Source organism: Callionymus lyra, chromosome 12, assembly GCF_982586985.1.
Source record: "Callionymus lyra chromosome 12, fCalLyr1.hap1.1, whole genome shotgun sequence".
Lineage (NCBI taxonomy): Eukaryota > Metazoa > Chordata > Actinopteri > Syngnathiformes > Callionymidae > Callionymus > Callionymus lyra.
In genome coordinates this window covers 5,395,076-5,415,064 of record NC_141829.1, presented here as the reverse complement: position 1 = coordinate 5,415,064, position 19,989 = coordinate 5,395,076, and the positions used below count along the sequence as shown (strand labels likewise).

The 19,989-nt window shown below is 38.9% G+C and overlaps 2 protein-coding genes across 4 annotated transcripts; both read right to left on the bottom strand.

The window, feature by feature from the left end:
- Positions 1-2,932: 2,932 nt before the first annotated feature.
- Positions 2,933-13,967, bottom strand: LOC148068053 (DNA repair protein Ku80-like). The gene is made up of 21 exons (XM_087804492.1): positions 13,922-13,967; positions 13,234-13,347; positions 12,981-13,164; positions 12,817-12,865; positions 12,633-12,755; positions 11,970-12,146; positions 11,727-11,841; positions 11,455-11,593; positions 10,356-10,468; positions 10,227-10,289; positions 10,025-10,162; positions 9,875-9,962; positions 8,880-9,010; positions 8,171-8,364; positions 6,323-6,413; positions 6,183-6,252; positions 6,010-6,119; positions 5,849-5,945; positions 3,675-3,742; positions 3,537-3,611; positions 2,933-3,470 (listed from the first exon to the last, which is right to left on the bottom strand). The coding sequence occupies exons 1-21, from the start codon at positions 13,934-13,936 to the stop codon at positions 3,456-3,458; spliced, it is 2,169 nt and encodes a 722-aa protein (XP_087660618.1). The 5' UTR covers positions 13,937-13,967; the 3' UTR covers positions 2,933-3,455.
- A 550-nt stretch (positions 13,968-14,517) lies between these two features.
- On the bottom strand, positions 14,518-19,705 carry tmem169b (transmembrane protein 169b). Of its 3 annotated transcripts, none has more exons than XM_087804698.1 (3): positions 19,593-19,705; positions 18,794-19,117; positions 14,518-16,512 (listed from the first exon to the last, which is right to left on the bottom strand). In XM_087804698.1, exons 2-3 carry the CDS (start codon positions 19,062-19,064, stop codon positions 15,878-15,880), a joined length of 906 nt encoding a protein of 301 aa, XP_087660824.1. In that variant the 5' UTR covers positions 19,065-19,117; positions 19,593-19,705; the 3' UTR covers positions 14,518-15,877. The 3 variants fall into 3 exon arrangements, with proteins under 3 accessions (XP_087660824.1, XP_087660826.1, XP_087660825.1); XM_087804700.1 differs by lacking the exon at positions 19,593-19,705 and adding an exon at positions 19,203-19,367; XM_087804699.1 differs by lacking the exon at positions 19,593-19,705 and adding an exon at positions 19,207-19,367.
- Positions 19,706-19,989: the final 284 nt, after the last annotated feature.

The following is a 19,989-nucleotide window of genomic DNA, read 5'->3' as shown; positions in this document are numbered from 1 at the left end:
AAGGCATCGTGGTATGTATACTTGACACTCGAGTATTTATAGGAGTTGTTAGACTTTAGAGATATATTACATAGTGGTTTTGCTCGCCCAGCTGTGCAAGAAATGAATAACTCAAGTTCTCTGATCGCTAGAACGACGCGGTTAGCTGGACACAAAAACTTACTTACAAACATAAACGCAACACAACTTAATAAATTACACACTGGACTGTGATCTTATCTAATTCACATCTACAATCAGATCATAAATTATTAGCAATAGCATGGACACGTTACATCTTCCCAGGATTATCCAGAGTTAGCCGTGAAGCTAAGATGAACGTGGGATGAACGTGTGATGCTCTCAAGGCAGCGGTAGTTGATCCAAGGCTGTGACCAATCACTGCCTTGGACTGATGTTCCACCCGCCAACTTCATTTGCATACGGACAAGGAAATGTCAAAATGACAAAATGTATAAATGTCAAAATAAAAGTATAAAGGACAAAATGTGGATTTATATGTAAAATAGCTCCATTTTTTGACAAAAATTAAATCAGAAGTAATTCATTTATTTTTGACATAATGATATTTTATCCAAACATTTATTTATACATTTTGTTACGTATTTATACATTGATTTACACACAAGTCATTTATCGTCCTTCATATCATGGGAGTTCAGTTGGTGCCATAAGGTGCGGACCATTACCAAGTGCAGATTAATACAATTACATTTAAACAAGTATCACCCTGTGGATAATATAGGCTTTTCCTTGATTTTCTTGAACTCCTGTTATGTTATCAGTTTTATCTTGATCTTTAAAGTATATACTTTATTGAGTATTGTTTTGATTGTTTAAGCGCTTTGTGACCCTGGTCTGGAAAAGCGCTTTATAAATAAAAATTACTTACTTACTTACTTACTACCAATTTTGGGAAAAACAATTTCCCAAAGGAGACCTCCTGAGGGATCAATAAAGTTTTACCTTACCTTACCTTACCTTACCTTACTAGGTCATCCTTGAGGCTTAATTTGCTCTACTGCGCCATCAAGTGGACAATAAGTGCGAAGCACCGACTTGATTTTTGCTTAAATGATTCTGATAAATTACAAAAATGTGCTTTGATTACTAGTGTTTGGGGAAAGGATTATTAATTTTTTTATTCAACAGAAAATGGTCCAGAATGAAATATTGAAATAAGATACGCTAAAAAAAAGCGATATAAAAACAGAACAATAAATACAGCAGTGTGTAGAAAGGCATCATGGTATGTATACTTGACACCCGAGTATTTATAGGAGTTGTTAGACTTTAGAGATATTACATAGTGGTTTGTTCGCCCAGCTGTGCAGGAAACCACAATTTCTATTATTTACATTATTGTATTTAGTTAAGAATCGGAATATTCACACAGAACTTTTCTCAAAACCAATCTTTAAAAACTTTGGTTGCGGATTCTAGTGAGTTTGCGATTGATTTTCTGACCCAGCTATTCATGAAATACCTCATAATGCGCACATCATACCTACGTTGAGCGTGAAAATATTGTGCATCACCCGAAAAGAGGAAAAAAAATTGTTAAACAGTTTTAATAAAATACAATCCAACGTTTCCTGGAAATACTAGTACATTCTTAAGAATTACCTCTCTGGTGTCAACTTTATTATATTGATAATGTCTAAAAAGAAAATGTTCTTTATGGTTAAGGTATCCCTCAAAATAATATAAAAATAGCTTTATCGCAATAAGACTTCAAAGATAATGATGTATAAATGTCAACCCTGATCCTGGAGATTTCAGTCCGGAAAACATGTACTGTAGCCATGAGCGACACAGACGAAACATCACAGGGTTAAACTTCCGTTGATCAATTACACGATTTAAATCGTTTACCACGTCATGTCATGGCAGGCAATGTAAGCACAAAAGGTCGTCACCAAGTCTCGATACGCGCTTAACGGAAATCTTCCTGGAATACTTGACACGCTTCAAAGCCGTAAAACAAAAACAAAAAATCAGAGTTGACACGACAGATTTTATTGTCAGATATTAGTTTTCTCACAGTTGTAAAAAATGTTGTGTTGCAATTTCAATTCCCGCCACTAGACGCCAGCTGTTATTACAACGTTTGCAGTTAAAGTTAGAAGAATGAAACCCAATAAGATCCCGGAGATGACTGAGGACGAGAGGATACAGTGATGACTGAGGAAGAGAGGATACAGTGATGACTGAGGACGAGAGGATACAGTGATGACTGAGGACCAGAGGATACAGTGATGACTGAGGACGAGAGGATACAGTGATGACTGAGGACGAGAGGATACAGTGATGACTGAGGAAGAGAGGATACAGTGATGACTGAGGACGAGAGGATACAGTGATGACTGAGGAAGAGAGGATACAGTGATGACTGAGGACGAGAGGATACAGTGATGACTGAGGACGAGAGGATACAGTGATGACTGAGGACCAGAGGATACAGTGATGACTGAGGAAGAGAGGATACAGTAGAGTGAGGAAGAGAGGATACAGTGATGACTGAGGACAAGAGGATACAGTAAAGTGAGGACGAGAGGATACAGTGATGACTGAGGACAAGAGGATACAGTAGAGTGAGGACAAGAGGATACAGTGATGACTGAGGACAAGAGGATACAGTAGAGTGAGGACAAGAGGATACAGTGATGACTGAGGACAAGAGGATACAGTGATGACTGAGGACAAGAGGATACAGTGATGACTGAGGACAAGAGGATACAGTAGAGTGAGGACAAGAGGATACAGTGATGACTGAGGACCAGAGGATACAGTAGAGTGAGGACAAGAGGATACAGTGATGACTGAGGACCAGAGGATACAGTGATGACTGAGGACCAGAGGATACAGTGATGACTGAGGACCAGAGGATACAGTGATGACTGAGGACCAGAGGATACAGTGAATCCAGCAATCAAAGTTGACACATGACACATTTTATTGTGAGATACAAGTTTTCTATATATTCCATGTTCACCCGGGTTTAAGTATCGAGATCGGGATCGATCGCAAACCTTCACAAGAAGATGACGAAACAAAGCCTGGACGATGCAGTGATTCAAATTCAAGAAGAACAATGATCAATAAGAAGTATTTTTCCAAAAGAAGAGAGTGAAACTTGATTCTTAACTCCACTTTACACTCCAAGACTATTAACAATTCCATTTCCTACACACCTCAGACATTCAATTTAAAGTCAAGCTCATCGAGAAAGTGTCCAAAAGATTTCTTCAACATTTGTATCATCAATAATATTTTTTTAAAATATGATAAACGTATCGAATAATCGTGGTCAATTCATTCATCTCTGCATTCGCAGTTTTGGTCTGAAACTCTGAGAAAGTTACAAAGACGTACTTTTGACCGAGTTCCACTCGAGGTCTTGAGTCGAACACAGAAAGATCTACTTGTTATCGTCGTCGTCCTGCAGGTCCACGTCACATCATGTCCAGCTGTGCAGGGACACAAGAGTTCAAGCCTCCACCTTCTTATCAGGGAACAAACACACGAGTCGTTACCAAGTCGTCGAAATCTCCCGAATCTCCCGCCGTCGCCGCCATCGCCTCCTCCTTCTTCTCCTCGTCCATCAGGAACTGCAGGACAAAAAAAACCATCAGGAGGATCTAGAAGAGAACAAGTTCCTCACCTTCGCTCACCTGATCCGCCTCCTGCTTGGACACGCCGCTGCTCGCCACTTCCTGCTCGCTGATCAGAGTCACGCCGTCTGTCAGGAAAAAACACAACCACTTGTGAGACGACAGGTAGGACTCTGACACACGGTGACACCTGCTGGTCAAAACTGAAGGTTGCGACTGTGACTCTACGAACGATTTATTCACAATTATAATCCGTGCTCGTTCAGCAACATCGTCATCATCATCCCCTCGTGGCGGAGAGTGAGAGTCACACACACCGACACCACACTCGTGTTAACGCCGACACAAATTGTTACATTTGTTTTTTAAGGTCAGAAACTGAGAAACGACCTGGAAAACGTGTGCGACAGAAGCCGTGTGGCGTCTCTCTACATCCTGTCATGTCACTAGGAAGAGGATCCTGCAGACGAGTCATTAACACGGACCTGGACGAGCTGCAGCCGCATCCATCCGTCTCTGCTGAGCTCCTTACATTTCCTTCAACAGTCACTTGCTGCTTAAGCATTTTTCTTTTTACATCCCTTTTTTTTCAAATTCTTTTCATTGACACTGAAAAATGAGTGTGAATCCTTGCTTTGACCATGACGCACAAAAAGTATGGAGAATAAAAAACAACAATAACTGTGTAGTAGGGCTGTGTGTTGGCGAGAATCTGGCGACACGATACGTCTCATGATACATGTGTGACGATACAATATAATGAGATACTTTAGGAGCAACGATATATCGTTCCAAAGCTTAGGAGCAACAGTCTGGAAGGATTTCTCTCCTCTGGTCCTGAACCGTGTTCAGGAACCATCAGTAGATCCTGATCCACAGACCTCAGAGCCCGAGCTGGGGTGTAAGTCTGGATCAGATCACTGATGGAAGGTCTGACCATGAATAGATCTGAAAGTAAGAACCAGAATTTTAAATTGATCCTGAAAGAAACTGGCAGCCAGTGAAGAGTTTGAAGGAGAAATGTGAGTTCTTCTACTAGAGCAGCCAGTGAAGAGTTTGAAGGAGAAATGTGAGTTCTTCTACTAGAGCAGCCAGTGAAGAGTTTGAAGGAGAAATGTGAGTTCTTCTACTAGAGCGGCCAGTGAAGAGTTTGAAGGAGAAATGTGAGTTCTTCTACTAGAGCGGCCAGTGAAGAGTTTGAAGGAGAAATGTGAGTTCTTCTACTAGAGCAGCCAGTGAAGAGTTTGAAGGAGAAATGTGAGTTCTTCTACTAGAGCAGCCAGTGAAGAGTTTGAAGGAGAAATGTGAGTTCTTCTACTAGAGCGGCCAGTGAAGAGTTTGAAGGAGAAATGTGAGTTCTTCTACTAGAGCGGCCAGTGAAGAGTTTGAAGGAGAAATGTAAGTTCTTCTACTAGAGCGGCTCAGAATTCTGGCTGCAGAGTTTAGTATGAACTGCAGGCGAGACGATCCTTCTGGTTTAGACATGAAAACAAACTGTTACAATAGTTAAAAGAAACAAACGCATGGATTACAAGCTCCAGATCATGTTGTGAAAACATTTTCCTAAATTTAGAGATTTTTCTGACTCCTTCAAGAAACATCTTAAGATGTTTTTGTTTGTTCAGGATTTTCCTTGATTTTCTGCAACTCCTGTTGTGTTATCAGTTTTATCTTGACCTTTAAAGTATATACTTTATTGAATATTGTTTTGATTGTTTAAGCGCTTTGTGACCCTGGTCTGGAAAAGATCTATATAAATATAAATTACTTACTTAAGTCCGCGCAAGCATGTTAAAGAGACAGTCAAATATTTAAAACTCAATTAAATGGCCTTTGAATTTTTCTTTTGAAAATATTTCTTGCCTTTGTTTGACCTTATAAAAGTCCCCCGGGCAGCACCGGGTACTTCAGCGAATACTCTGAATACGTGCGTCTTTCTCCTCAACTTTTGTTGGGGGTACAGGGGAAGAATTTCATGGTACGTAGTACCTATGACAATAAACGCTTTGAATTTTGAATCTTAAATCTTCAATGTCTCCTTAATCATTAAATAATCCATGTCAATAAACCTGTCCCAGCTCCCCGGGGCAAGTCTTGAGGGACACCTTGGACAGCCATTATCAGTGTTGTGTCGACACACGTGAAGCGAGTTTATAGCTTCATGTTCTCGTAGGTGTTCTGGCCTTCAGAACCGAGGCTCACAGTGTTTGCGAGAACAGAAGCGCTGGAAGCACCTTGAACCAGCAGACCCCAGAAGACTTCCAGCCCTCTGTTTGGGATGATTCTTTTCAGAGACTGGAGGTAGCTGTTGTAGAGCTCAGCGTTCTCCAGCTGGAAGATAAACAAGCACGAGATGATTTCCTGTGCGGACGATCGCGTCCCCGGGAGCGTTTACCTTGACCGACTGCTCTCTGAAGGCCTGGATGCAGGTGATGCTCTTCATGTAGTACTCCGTGTTCTTGTTGCCTAGGAACTGCTCGATCCTCCGAGTCAGCTGCTGACAGACTTGAGAAGGACACGAGGGGTCAGCGCAAAAGAACCGAGGAACGAGAATTGTCACAATCTCACCCTCGTCCATGGGGAGAGTTTTGCGACTTAAGAGCGAGCGGAAGTCTCGGTCCGGATTCACGCTTCCCACCTGACGATGAAGGGAACGACAAGAAGTTTGATGATGATGATGATATCGTAAAAGATTATCGACTTCTCACTGAAGTGACGGATCCTTCAGAGATGTTCGCCAATCGAAACTCCTCGTCTTCATCTTCGTCTTTTGTCTTCTCGACGTCCGTCTGCTCGGAGCTGAAGAGAGACACCGGACAAAAAGTGCTCAATTATAGAAGTATATCAGTGTGATCAGAAAATGATGATTGAATTAAGGGCTGCACGATATATCGGAAAAATATCGATATCATGATATTGTCACGTGCGATATTCATGGAAAACATACGATAATTTATCATTTTTTATTGTATCAATCAAGAATTTCTTAAATGTGCACTTCGATCAATCAGTGTCACGTTCTGTAAAGTTGTCAGTTTGTACTTCTATGTCTCGTTGTTGTTTACGTCTCCGTCCGTCTGTGAACTGTGCGGCGCAACTTGTTAGGCTCGGTTGCTATGGCGACGCGTCTTGCTGGCACTGACTTGGCTCAGTATATCCACGGAAGTAATACTAACTTCTGATCTAGTCAAACACTAGTGATCCAGTGAAGTAATACTAACTTCTGATCTAGTCAAACACTAGTGATCCAGTCACTCGTCTCTTTCAACCTCCTTTGTTAAAGCAACATATTGTAAGAACTTTTCATCTCGTCTCAGTTGTTTTCTTAGAAGATCGTGAACTTCCAAAGTGTAAACCCGTGCTGTGTCTCAAATCGCATACTACTCTTAGTATACTAGAAGTTAGTATGCATCAGGATAGTGTACATACTAACTAGTAACTAATTCTCCACAGATAGTATGTCTCAAATCAAACTTTGCTGCTACGCACTAACAGGAAATGACGCGACAGCTTCTTCATCTACTACTATTTAACGATGGTTTCAACCAGCTGTAGGAACACTAGCGACACCTGCTGGCAGCACTTTTTGCAAGTTTGGAAGAAGAAATAAAGAAAAAATATGAAAAACAAAATATTTGCGAGATATTTAAGCTGGTATCAGTAGCGAAGACGTGTTATCCTTCTACTGCTGCTGAAAATGCACCCGTTAGTATATATATATACTGTATATATATATATATATATATATATATATATATATGACGTAACTTCCTTCACTAAGATGGAGCCGTTTAGGATAGATAGTGTCCATCGATCCATACTCAGTTTTGTGTGTGTTTTAGTGACAATTTAGTGTGTATGGAGCCCTACATTTACATACTAAGAATTGAGACGCACTTATGCACTAAAAATATTAACTTTGAGTACGCAAGTGTGAGATTTGAAACAAAGCACAAGTCTTATCCCCCTGACTCCCCTATAGTACACGCGCTACATTTTTAGGTGAATAAAAAAAAAAATCGCATTTATATCGATATCGCAATTCAAGACACCGATATCGAATGTTGCACCTTTTTCCAATATGCAGCCCCATCTTGAATTTACATTTCAAATGTTGAAACTTTAAAATTTTTTTAATTTATTTTGTAGTAATTAAATGATATTATTTTTATATTTTGAATTTGCTTGTTGTAGCGTTTTAATTGAATTAATTTCAAATTGAATAAATGTTTTTATTCATATAATTTGATATTTTAATTCCAATTATTTAAAATCATTGACTTAATTCAATGTTTTTACTTTTTGCCTTTTCAACTCAATATAAACATGTCAATATAATAGTTCCACCAAATAATACAGAGCTACTCGATTAAACTTTCAGCCAATCATCAACCTTTCGATTTAGGTATTATTGAATACAATAAAAAATATATTTAAAAAAATAAAATGCTTAAAAAACAACTTTCAAGTAAAAAAAAAAAAAGTAAATATTAATTCAACCGACATTCCGATGCCGATACACTTCAACACTCGACTCACAAAGACACACAACTCACTCTTTGAAAACCTGGTCAGAGGTTTTTGCTTTCTTCTTCTTCTCCACTTCTGTGAGAGGAAACTTCCTCTTCAGCTCCTCCACAGGAGCTCGACAGCGCTGGCGAATGACGTCCGGCTGGTCCATGGCGGATCGGAGCCACGGGTCGGGCGGAGGGAGGGCGGTCCCTGGGTTCAGGGCCCGATGATGCAAGCACTGATGGAGACACGGGACGTGTTTGAACACAACAAGTCTTTTTAGGTCTTGCACGAGTCCTGAGGTCAAACTTGATAATATTTTTTGTAAAAATGTTACCCGAACTATGAAATTTTAGCAGAAAGGTAAAAGTATCGTCACTGATTTAACTGATCGTGCAAAACTATTTGATCAGGCGTTAAATCTGCCATGACAGAGTGACCTTCTTCTAACATCAGACCCGACCAGCTGCTCCAATTGATTCCTAGTCTAGTTCAGGTCTGAGTCACTGATCCTTCTCAACCATCATGTCACCAGATAATCTACCGATTTCCCCCTCAATGGCGACACCTGCTGGTGAAATTGTGGATAAATAACTTCTTGACCATTTTTAATGATCACTAATTAATAACGTTCTATTGTGTGATATATTTTGGGATGTAAACAGATATTTATCAGCTGGTCATGATCTGATGGTATAATTCCTCAGCATTACAATAACACATAAAGAAAGTGTAACAGTAGTTTATTATCACCTGGAAGTGTCTCTGGAACTCTGGGTTGGGAATGTGGTGGTTCTTAAAAATGTCCCTCTGTCCTCCGTCCTCATCGTCCTCCACCAGCATCATGGAGTCGATCAGAGAGTCGACGGCGGCGAGCTGCTCGTCTGCTCGGGTCACAAGACAGACGCCGTGTTTGATTCAAGAACAACAGACACAGATTCGTTTAAAGAATCCTAAATTTAACGACTTAAAACATTTAAGTTTTAATCATTTAAACTCTTAAAAGCTGTGACCTCAGACAAAGATGACATTTAAACAAACAAAATAAAATAATTGTTAAAGTACAAGTATCGTGAAGAAAACTTTGAGAGGAAGAAACAAAGAATTCAAAGAACAAAACTATAATTTTGGAATATTAATTTCCAAACTGATAGTTTAAATAAACAATAAAATGAATGCATTTATAAGTTGGAACATAATATAATTCAAAATTCAATTAAATTGAGGTCATTCAAAAAGATATTCAGGTCGACAGAGTAGACATTATATTCTGTTGTGGAAGTTTTACAACTTTTTAACACTTTCTAAACCTGCGCAAGCAACTGTAATAGTTGTGACTCAGCATGAAAAATAAATCAATAAATAAGAAAAGAAACGCAACACTCCACTGCAGAAGTGAATTTGTCATCCCGAGGAACTCGAGAGAAATGTCTTCCTACAACTGAATTTCTTTAGAGAAATAAGGTCAACTCGTTTTGAATCCAGTGAAGAAAATGAAGAAAGTTGGACCATCATTTTGTGATTGAATATAAAACATATTATTTATAAAGTTTTTTTTATTTGATCCATGTTCTTTATAATTAGATTTTTGTCTTTTTATTGCACTTATTTGTTGTTTTATGAATCTATCCATCCATCCATCCATCTATATATTATGAAATGATTAAAGATACAACAATCTCTGTAAATCTAGTCACACATGCTTCTCTACCAACTGCTCAGAATGCAACCACAGGTGCCGGAATTACCCGAGGGCTTAAACTTCTTGTTCTCAAACGAGGGGAAGTTGAACAGCTTGAGGTCTTCCATGAAGGGCAGCTGGACGTAGATCAGACACTGAGGACCAGAGAACGCATCAGCAGATTTACGACACAGCTTTACAGACTTCGTCGCGTTACCTCAGAGTTTTGCTTCACGCACGGGATCGCGGCTCCTACTTGAGGGTTGGAGACGCGGTTGTGGGCGTATCGAACAATGGCCACCTTGTTCAGCTGGTGCAGGGCCCGGACGAGGGCGGACAGAGCCGCGGCGGCGTGCTGCACAGAGAGGAGGCTCGCTTGAGTTCTCGCTAGCGTTCATCAAACTCGGCGTGACCCTCACCTCGTCGTCCTCCGGAGCAAACATCTTCATGGCCTGGTTCCCGCTGAACAGATGGTGCGGAACCTGCCGGAAGATTCACCAAACCAATGACACTTTCATCACACGATGAGGAGTCGGGGGCGCGAGTACCGATTCTCTTTTGGTGAATCCAAGAACAGCAAAGCACTTCCCATCGTGCTTGTACTTCATCTGATCTTGATCCACTTTGGAGAACGGAACGATGTCACTTCCATAACAGAAGCCTGGGAACAAAAGTAAAACACGACGTTGAGCTTCAGTCCTGTCATGATTTGATAAAAAAAAGTTGTTGTTACGCTAATAGTAGATGTATTTATTGATAATAGTTGTGATAATAATTGTTCTTGTGATGATAATAGTTGTTGTGATAATAATAGTTGTTGTTGTGATAATAATAGTTGTTGTTGTGGTAATAATAGCTGTTGTTGTAATAATTGTTGCTGTTGTGATGATATTATAGTATTTGTAGTTGTTGTTCTAATAATAATAATAATTGTTGTGATAATAATTGTTGTGATAATAGTAATAATAGTTGTGGTTGTGATAATAATAATTGTTGTGATAATAATAGTTGTTGTTGTGATAATAATAATAATAATAATTGTTGTTGTGATAATAATAATTGTTGTGATAATAAAAGTTGTTGTTGTGATGATAATAATAATAATAATAATAATTGTTGTGATAATAATTGTTGTTGTGATAATAATAATTGTTGTGATAATAATTGTTGTTGTTGTGATAATAATAGTTGTTGTTGTGATAATAATAATAATAATAATAGTTGTTGTTGTGATAATAATAATTTCTGTTGTGATAATAATAATAATAGTTGTTGTTGTGATAATAATAATAATAGTTGTGGTTGTGATAATAATAATAATAGTTGTGATAATAATAATAATAGTTGTGGTTGTGATAATAATAATAATAGTTGTGATAATAATAATAATAGTTGTGGTTGTGATAATAATAATCGCTGTTGTGATGATAATAATAGTATTTGTAATTCTTGTTCTAATAATAGTTGTTGTTATGATAATAATAGTGTTGTTTTTGTTGTGATGCTAATAATTGTTTTTGTTGTTATGCTAATAATTATTTTTGTTGTTGTTAAGAAACCAATTATTTTTAGTTTAATATTGATAATAACAAGAATAAGGATGACACTAATGAAACTGAATTCAACAGAAGGAGTTAAAGGTCTGACCTTGAATAATCTGCTCCTTGTCCACCTCAGTCTCGTTGTCGTCGTCCAGACAATAGACCGTCTCTTTCTTCAAGTCCTCCTTGCTGTTACTCTGAGCGTCAACTGTCATCCACGACTTCTTAAGTTTCTCCTCCATCACCTGGAAGATAATCCAGGATGAGCAAGATTGTGATGCGTGCATTCTTTTGGAAGGCGTGACCTCTGGTTTGATTATAACGCGGTTCATCCTCTTCATCAATCCCAGCGCAGTGTGGATTTAAAAGTAAACTTACAGCCTTGTAGCCCACTATACGGATGGCCAGTGAGCTCCCGATGGTCAGCTGACAAGGCCAGGCGGTCGGTCTCCGCTCTATTCGCTTGAACATGCAGAGCTGCTCCACTGCGTCTCTGGAGGACACGACAACATGAAGGAAGGGGAAAAAATGCTTCCGTTTAGTCACCGACGGTGTGAAGACCAAACAGAATAAGATTGGAGGAGGCATCAGTGCCGTCCCAGCCGGTTCAACACATCCTACCTGAAAGTGTAGACTTCATCAAGTCCGTCCTCGTCCAAGCTCAGCATGACTTGCTTGACCATGTCCAGGCCAGATCTCTGCTCCCGGGACAGGCCTTTACCAGGAGCGCCAGGGTGATCTGATCCACTCCCGGTACCATCACCGCTACCATCTGCCTCTTCCACGGGGAAAGGCAAACTGAAAGTATAAAGTTTGACTTTTTAAGTCGCTCAACAATTCACTTTTATACATTTGTATCCGTCAAATTAAATTTAAATTTAGAGGTAAAAACTTTAAAGAATTTAGGATTCAACAAAATATCAAACACTACATATAAAAGCAAGGTCAGCTCAGAAATGTTTAGTGTCATGTAGATATTTTTTCATATACATAACATTTACTGATATTTGGACTGTTGTACAGAAATAATAACTTATACAATTTATGTTTAATTGATTATTACTATTTAAAAGGGATTTTGGTTTGAAAAAACATTTTATTTTCTCTAAGGTAACATTAGTCCTTGACTCTAGAAACAATCGTTTTAGTTACAAATTAAAAAAAACTGTGAACTAGTGAATAATATATAAAACACAAAGTCTATATGAATTATTTTGACTCATATTTTGACATAAACACTTCAAAAGTACTTGAACTTTCACTGCACAAATCACTGAGCCTCACAAGAACTGCAGGATGACGCCCATCTTTTTAAGGTTTTCCACGATGATGTCCAGCTGCTCCGCATCAGCCTCTGTGCTGAGGTCGGTGAGGATAGCGATGTTGCGACGGTCAAACTTCTTCCCCCTGGTGATGGACAAGTATTAACGGATCAGTTCTTGAACAAATAACTGGTGAAGCAGCTTACTGTGTGTGTGTTTGAAGGAGATCCAGACAGACGACAAGAGCATCCAGCCCTGACGCACCAGTTAAGGAGTGCTAAAAATAAGTGCTTTCAAATTTAACGGTATTATTGTTTACAGGCTCAGTAAAACATCCGAGATAAAGAACATACTGAGATAAAAAAGATACAATCAGCCTGCTGATTTTCTGGCTGGATCTGGTTTGCAATTTCCTCCAGAAGCTCAAAATCTGGATTTGTCATTTCTCTGTGCACCGTGATGTTCTGGTACTGACCGCCTTTGTCCAAAGGATTCTTAGTGGAGTCTGTTCCAAATAAAACCAACCCCATTTCATCCTTCTTCTCCGCAAACACCTGGGAAAAAAGAGAGATCACGGTGTTGAGCGAATGTCAAAGTTCTGGCGGGACAATAAGTGAGCGAACCTGACGCTGCACAAACTTCTGGACGACTTTCTTGGCCGAGTCGAAAGGAGATTCTTCGCCCGGAGCAGAGTTTGACATGGAAAAGCCAACGTCCATACAAAGAATCAAAGCAGCCTGAAGACAGAGAGCAAGATCAGGTTATACACGACAGTGTATGACAATAAATAAATTGAAAAAAAACACAAAGCAATACATTTAAACAATATATTTGGATAAGATGTTACAAATTAAAAACATTTTAAAATACTCTTTTCCAGACGTACACAATTATACTTATATTTAAAATTCCATTATGGTGACAATGAAAAATGCCTGAAATTATGTGAATCTGACTTGAACAGTAAAAAAAACAATTAAAAAAACATTTTTTTAAAGTCTTTACTGCCAGAGAACAGGCGAAGATGTTTAAGAATATAAATATAAATGCCAACTAAAATTGAATCAGTTGAGATAACGTATACATACATTAAACAAAGTTGATAAAAGACAATTGAAGTATCTCAGATAGAAAGTGAAAATGATCAATGAACAGCAGGACAAGACCCGACATGTCTGCGCCGATCAATAGTGGGAAATTAAAAGAATAAACTTGGACGGAAACAGCTGGATTTTAAAACACACGCATTCTTACACATCTATACGGGAAACTGACAATTAAATATGAACAATTTGAACGTTTAAAACTTACTTTACTCCCCGCCATCTTGCTCTCTTGCCGCCGGTGTGGAGTGCCACTGTATTATGAGTCCGTCTCGAAACTAAACCCGACACCCGTTTCCGAAGTAGTTCCTGCTACGGAAGATATTTATAAGCGAAGCTCTTATAAAATATGATGCGTTATTAATATGAATAAAATATAAATCCTTGCAATGAATTACTGTTGGTAACACGTTTTTTATTACATTGAATATGAATAAAGAGTGAAGACCTTGGATGACAACCTGCAGTAGATATTATTAATAATAATAACAATAGTTACTATGTTATTTATACTTAATCACAGGGTTTCTTATCTGTTAATTAATAAATATTACGTTACTATTTCATCATATTAATACTTTGCATTTTAACAGTTGGGCTGTATTGTTTAACTTCACTAATATTACTGTAGAGAATTTTCTTTTGTTCATTTAAAGCAAAAGAAAAATTAAATTTTGATTAAAACATTTTTCGTGAACAGGTCAATCATAAGTTCAATTTAGAAAAGGAAATAAAAATACTTACACTGTATTAGCTTAAAAAGAAAACAATATAACCCTTACAAAACAGACAAAGAAAAATACACACATGTGAAGGTTTTATTTTATCAGTGTTTTCTTGATGCTGTTGAAAGTACAATAAACAAATCCATTTGTTCGATGACTACTTCGTCTATTACATGACTCATCTTGAACCACGGAGACAAAACTCTGAAGGTTTTCACCAAATGCTTGTATTTGTAAACATTTTGTAAACAGTTTTTTTTTTCAGTAGTAAAAAAAAGGAAATGTTTAAAAAAAAAAATGGATGAATTAAAAAGCACATTAAAATGAAGGCTGAATGAAAACGTGTAGGTATCTTAAGTTTGTCCTCGTAGTGGTCTTGAAATTGCATAAATATTAAGACGTGTTTAAAATCACTTTTGTACTTGTGTTGTACTGTGGTGCTCTTCTAAACTCACAGAATATACCCTGGTTCTCTCTTGTGAAGTGGCCTGTCTTTTAAACGACACCATTTTTAAAGTATTCATTACATTTAAATAACAAAAAGTCTGCAAAATAAATAAATAAAACACCAAGTCATCACTGTTACCAGTACAATAATAATCCAGGAAAAGTATTTACAGAGTATTAACTCCCACATCACTGTGTGTGTTAGTGCATGTTCGAAAATAAGATGAGAAATGTATTGAAATCATTATTTCCTCCTACGTTTTTTTTTTTTTTCAGAGACTAGTGTTAAAAACATGTACGTGGAAAATTAATTTTAAAGTTTTAATGTGAATTTTAATAAGATGAAGAATACAACGATAATAAAATGTTGTTTTTTTTTACATTTAGAAGTTGGATTTGTGTCATTTCTTTAATGTCTAACTGACGAGGAAAAGGAATTTAGGAATACAAAACGTCAAATTCTCTGAGTGTAAATGATATTTGATTTATATTATCAAGTCCAGTCAGTAAGTTCCACAATGACTTCCCGGTGTGGTCCAGTGTCTCTTGTTCCTCGAGGAAGTAACTATTGACAGGACTGTTTGTACAACAAGTTTTTTGAAGCTTTTCTTTTTTGCTAGAGAATCTCTGGGGAAGATGGAGCGGAGGTGGACGTCTGGTAACATTTCTGACAAAACTTAAGAGCCAGGAACAGACGGAAGTCTTGGATTATTGAAGGGAAGGAACATCAACTAAGGGACAATCAGAAGATTCAAACTCACACAAACAAATGTTATGTTTGCTAATATAAAATAATTAAAGTTACTTTCTCTCAACTTCAGTCTAATAGTTATTGGAAGTATCTGTTTAAGTGTTGACATCCAAGATCTCTGAGATCTTTACAGGTCAACATATCAACATGAACATCTACTGTGAGTGGAGACCACCATCCGACGGGCCACATGGAAGTCTGGGTTTGATACATGCGTTCCAGGGGAGTTGAAGGTCCGAGTTCACACCGAGGAGGTCTGGGCCAGTTCACTGGGCGCTTTGCTCTGCAGTGTCCCGGACACGGTATCAGAGTCCAGGAGCTCCACGATGCTGTACGGGGAACAGTCCTCCAGACCCAGTTTCCCGCACGCCCAGCCGCAGAAGCCTTTCTCCAGGTCTCGGACCACCTGCCACCACTCGCCGAAGGCCCAGGACACCTGCACCAGCGCCGAGTACAGGGCCAGAGACACGGCCACCGGCATGATGAGCACGGGGTAGAAGATGATGAGGAACGGGCAGATGGTGATCTTGTGCCAGAACGTCCGCTCCTCGTTGTACACCAGGAACACGTTGTACCAGGTGAGCGTCCCGTAGTAGAAGGAGGTGATGAAGGAGAGCAGGAAGACGATGGGGACGCAGCCGAGGCTCCAGAGGACCACGTGGGGCCCCTGGCAGATTCCCAGGCTGCAGGAGCGCCGGGAGCCTTCGCCGGATTCGAACTCCGCGTCCAGGCGCTCCTTGGACTTGGCCAGTTCCCTCAGTTCCTTCTCCGTCAGCGTCACGTGGATGTCCACCACCTGACCCTTCTTCTTCCCGCGCGTGATGGTGCCGGTCAGCGTGACGTAGCGGCTGTCGGGGGGAAGACTCCAGCCTTCGTCTGCCAAATAAAAATACTTTAAAATGAATGTGAAATATTTGTTTACAGTTTTGGGACAGTCGTTTGAAATGATCCAGATTTGGAAAATCCCTTTTTTTTTCAATCTAGGATGAAACCTTCGTAACCCTTGTGTCATCTCAGGGTCAAGGTGACCCGAAGGCCCGAAAAAAAAAGAAAGGATTACATTAGTGCACAATGTGTAAAACATCATGTAACCATGTGAGCGACTAACTATGTAAAGAACAACCAAACAACAAAAATAACATAAATACCTGCTTCTATTTATGATTAATGTTCTGACCACTCTAATGAAACTAAATGTCCAATACTAGACAAATAAAGAATGTTTAGAGTTAAAATGATTTTTGACAGGTTAATGTTATGTTGTTGTTTTCTTAATTTGATATAAAGTGATGAAAACATCACCCTTTTTTCGGGAAACAATTTCCCGAAGGAGACCTCCTGAGGGATCAATAAATAAAGTTCTACCTACCTATTTGGTTTATTTAATGGTTAGAAGATCATTTTCATCAAAAATAAATGAAGAATTATGTTTATAATAAGTAAGTAAGTAAGTAAGTAATTTGTATTTATATAGCGCTTTTCCGGACCAGGGTCACAAAGCGCTTAAACAATCAAAACAATACTCAATGAAGTATATACTTTAAAGGTCAAGAAAAAACACAGGATTTCCAGAAAATCAAGGAAAAGCCTGTGTTAATAATAGTTCATTTTCTACTTGGATAAAAAACTTTTTTACTATGTCAACTTTTAGACTTTTTTTTACTAAAGATTTTTTTCAAAATATCCACTTTATATATATGTTTATACATATTTGTTGTAGCTCAGACGAAGAGGTCAAAAAATTAGTCATAAATAGACGGGAATGTTTTTGTGTTCTTCACATTTCTGGTCGGCCACGTTGTCGTTATGTTGTTTTATTTAGAGTCACAGGTAATCTGGTATTTTTGTAACCTTAACAACCGCTGATCAGGTTGATCTCAGGCAATGTTTGGAGAAAACTGGTGTAAAAGTGAAACTGATTCATCTTGAATAGCCAAGAATTGGATTCATTTTGATCCAGATTAAAAAATGTAATCAACTGGTTCGTTGGGATCTGGATAATTCTGTTTGATTTGGACCAAAGATATCCAGATACAGCTGAAAAGTTTTGCACGACAACAATTTAAGGGTTGATCTAGAAGAATAGAAGATTAGATTAAGAACAATGGCTGAATAAAAACACTCTACAGCTAAATGTGGACAAAACTGAAACTCTGGTGATTGCTCCTGATGATAAGATTCCAGGGTTGAGTCAGTACTTGGGTGACTTAGGTCAGTCTGTCAAGCTGAGCCTGAGAAACCTGGGTGTTGTATTTGATAAAGACATGTCTCTTGTTCAACACTGCAGAAAACTGAAACGGTTTCCTTCAACTGAGAAAAATCTCTAAACTTAGGAAAATGTTGTCGGAACATGATCTGGATCTTATAATCCATGCGTTTGTTTCTTCTCGTCTGGACTATTGTAACAGTTTGTTTTCATGTCTTAACAAGAAGGATGTGTCTCGTCTGCAGTTGATTCAGAACTCTGCAGCGAGAATTCTGACCTGCTCTAGTAGAAGAACTCACATTTCTCCGATCCTTAAAACTCTTCACTGGCTTCCAGTTTCTTTCAAGATCGACTTTAAAATTCTGGTTCGTACTTTCAGATCTATTCATTGTCAGGCTCCTCCTTACATCACTGATCTGATCCAGCCTTACACCCCAGCTCGGGCTCTGAGGTCTGTGGATCAGAATCTACTGATGGTTCCACGCACACGGCTCAGGACCAGAGGAGAGAAATCTTTTCAGGCTGTTGCTCCTAAGCTTTGGAACGATCTTCTCTCTCTTTGCGCTTGATGGAGTCTACTGACTCCTTTAAGAAACATCTTAAGACGTTTCTATTTGTTCAGGCTTTTCCTTGAATTTCTCGAACTCCTGTGTTGTTCTCAGTATTATCTTGATCTTTAAAGTATATACTTTTTTGAGTATTGTTTTGATTGTTTAAGCGCTTTGTGACCCTGGTCTGGAAAAGCGCTATATAAATAAATATTACTTACTTACTTACTTACTTAAGAATAGAATTTGGATTACAAGATCTAATCCGATTTAAGAATCCTTCTCTCACTTTAATCCGATCAGGTTACCTCTGAACAACTGGCCCTCGAAGATCAAATGGTCATTTACTCTTCAGGACGAGAAACCTCATGAAATAACTCGTGTTTTTTCACTTCCTTCTCACCATCATTTGTGGGCGTGCAGAGGAATTTGGCGCCTTCCTCCGCACTCCGCTCTCCGGCCTCCTCGCCGACCTGCTCCTCCGCAGGATCTCGCTCCACGTCGGAGCGGTACACGATGATGGACTCGGGCCGCGGGTCCTTCTTCTTCCTCCTCTTCCTCCGGATGGGAGGTCCGGCTTCTGCGTCACCGACGTGGTTGGAGGACGCCTCGGATCTGAGGGAGATGATCCGAGGGCTTCCCTCGCCGTCAGCCTCCTCCACGCGATGAACCATCCTCGCCGACGCTTACGTGAGACGACCGGAGATCACCTTCCGCTCATGGTTTCCTGAAAGAAAGAAACACAAGAGAATAAAAAAGCAGGTCCTCCATCTGAATTGTAAATGTAATCCTCCATGTTGATGACTCCTGACCTACATTCAGCACGGTGGTGGTTTCACGCCTGACTCGATGTCGACGGTGGTTAAAAATTCAACATTTCCAAAAAAAGCACGACAAATAACAAAAAAGAAAACAAATAAACATCACATTATTATAAACAACAAAAAAAAACATTTATTTATTTATTTATTTGACTCATCATTTCACCACTGTTTTTCTTTGATTTAATGTATATTCAAATGTAGATTAATAAGAGAGTTTGTTTTCAAGAATGCACCAGAGGAGATGGAAGAGATAAACAGACAATGAAGCTCATTCTCTTCAACTGATCTCCTCCCATTTAAATCCCACCCATGTCCGCCTTTTGTCAGCAGAGCCCCGGCGACTCCCCGAGAATAGAACACAAATCATCTGATTCTTACCTGGACTCGTGTGGTGGAGCAGCACGGAAGAGATGAATCACATCCTTTGAAGACGCAGGATCTCATTCAAAAGCTCTGGACGAAGAAGAAGAATCGCATCCATCAGACGCACAGATGCGCTTCAGTGCGTAACCGGCGTCCAGAATAGCACTAGCTCCGCCCCTCACCGCTGTATGGCTGACGCATGCGCACTTCACCGACACAAACCTCGTCAAGTTAAATAAACGAATAAATAGATATAAATATTATAGTAAATATATAAACGAAAACTATGTTTAGTACGATAAATGAGATTAATCAATCATTTTTGTTTATAATGATACCAAAATTATATTTAAAAAATAAAGTATTAATGTGATTTATTTTTTTAAACTTAAAATAAATAAACAAGAATGCT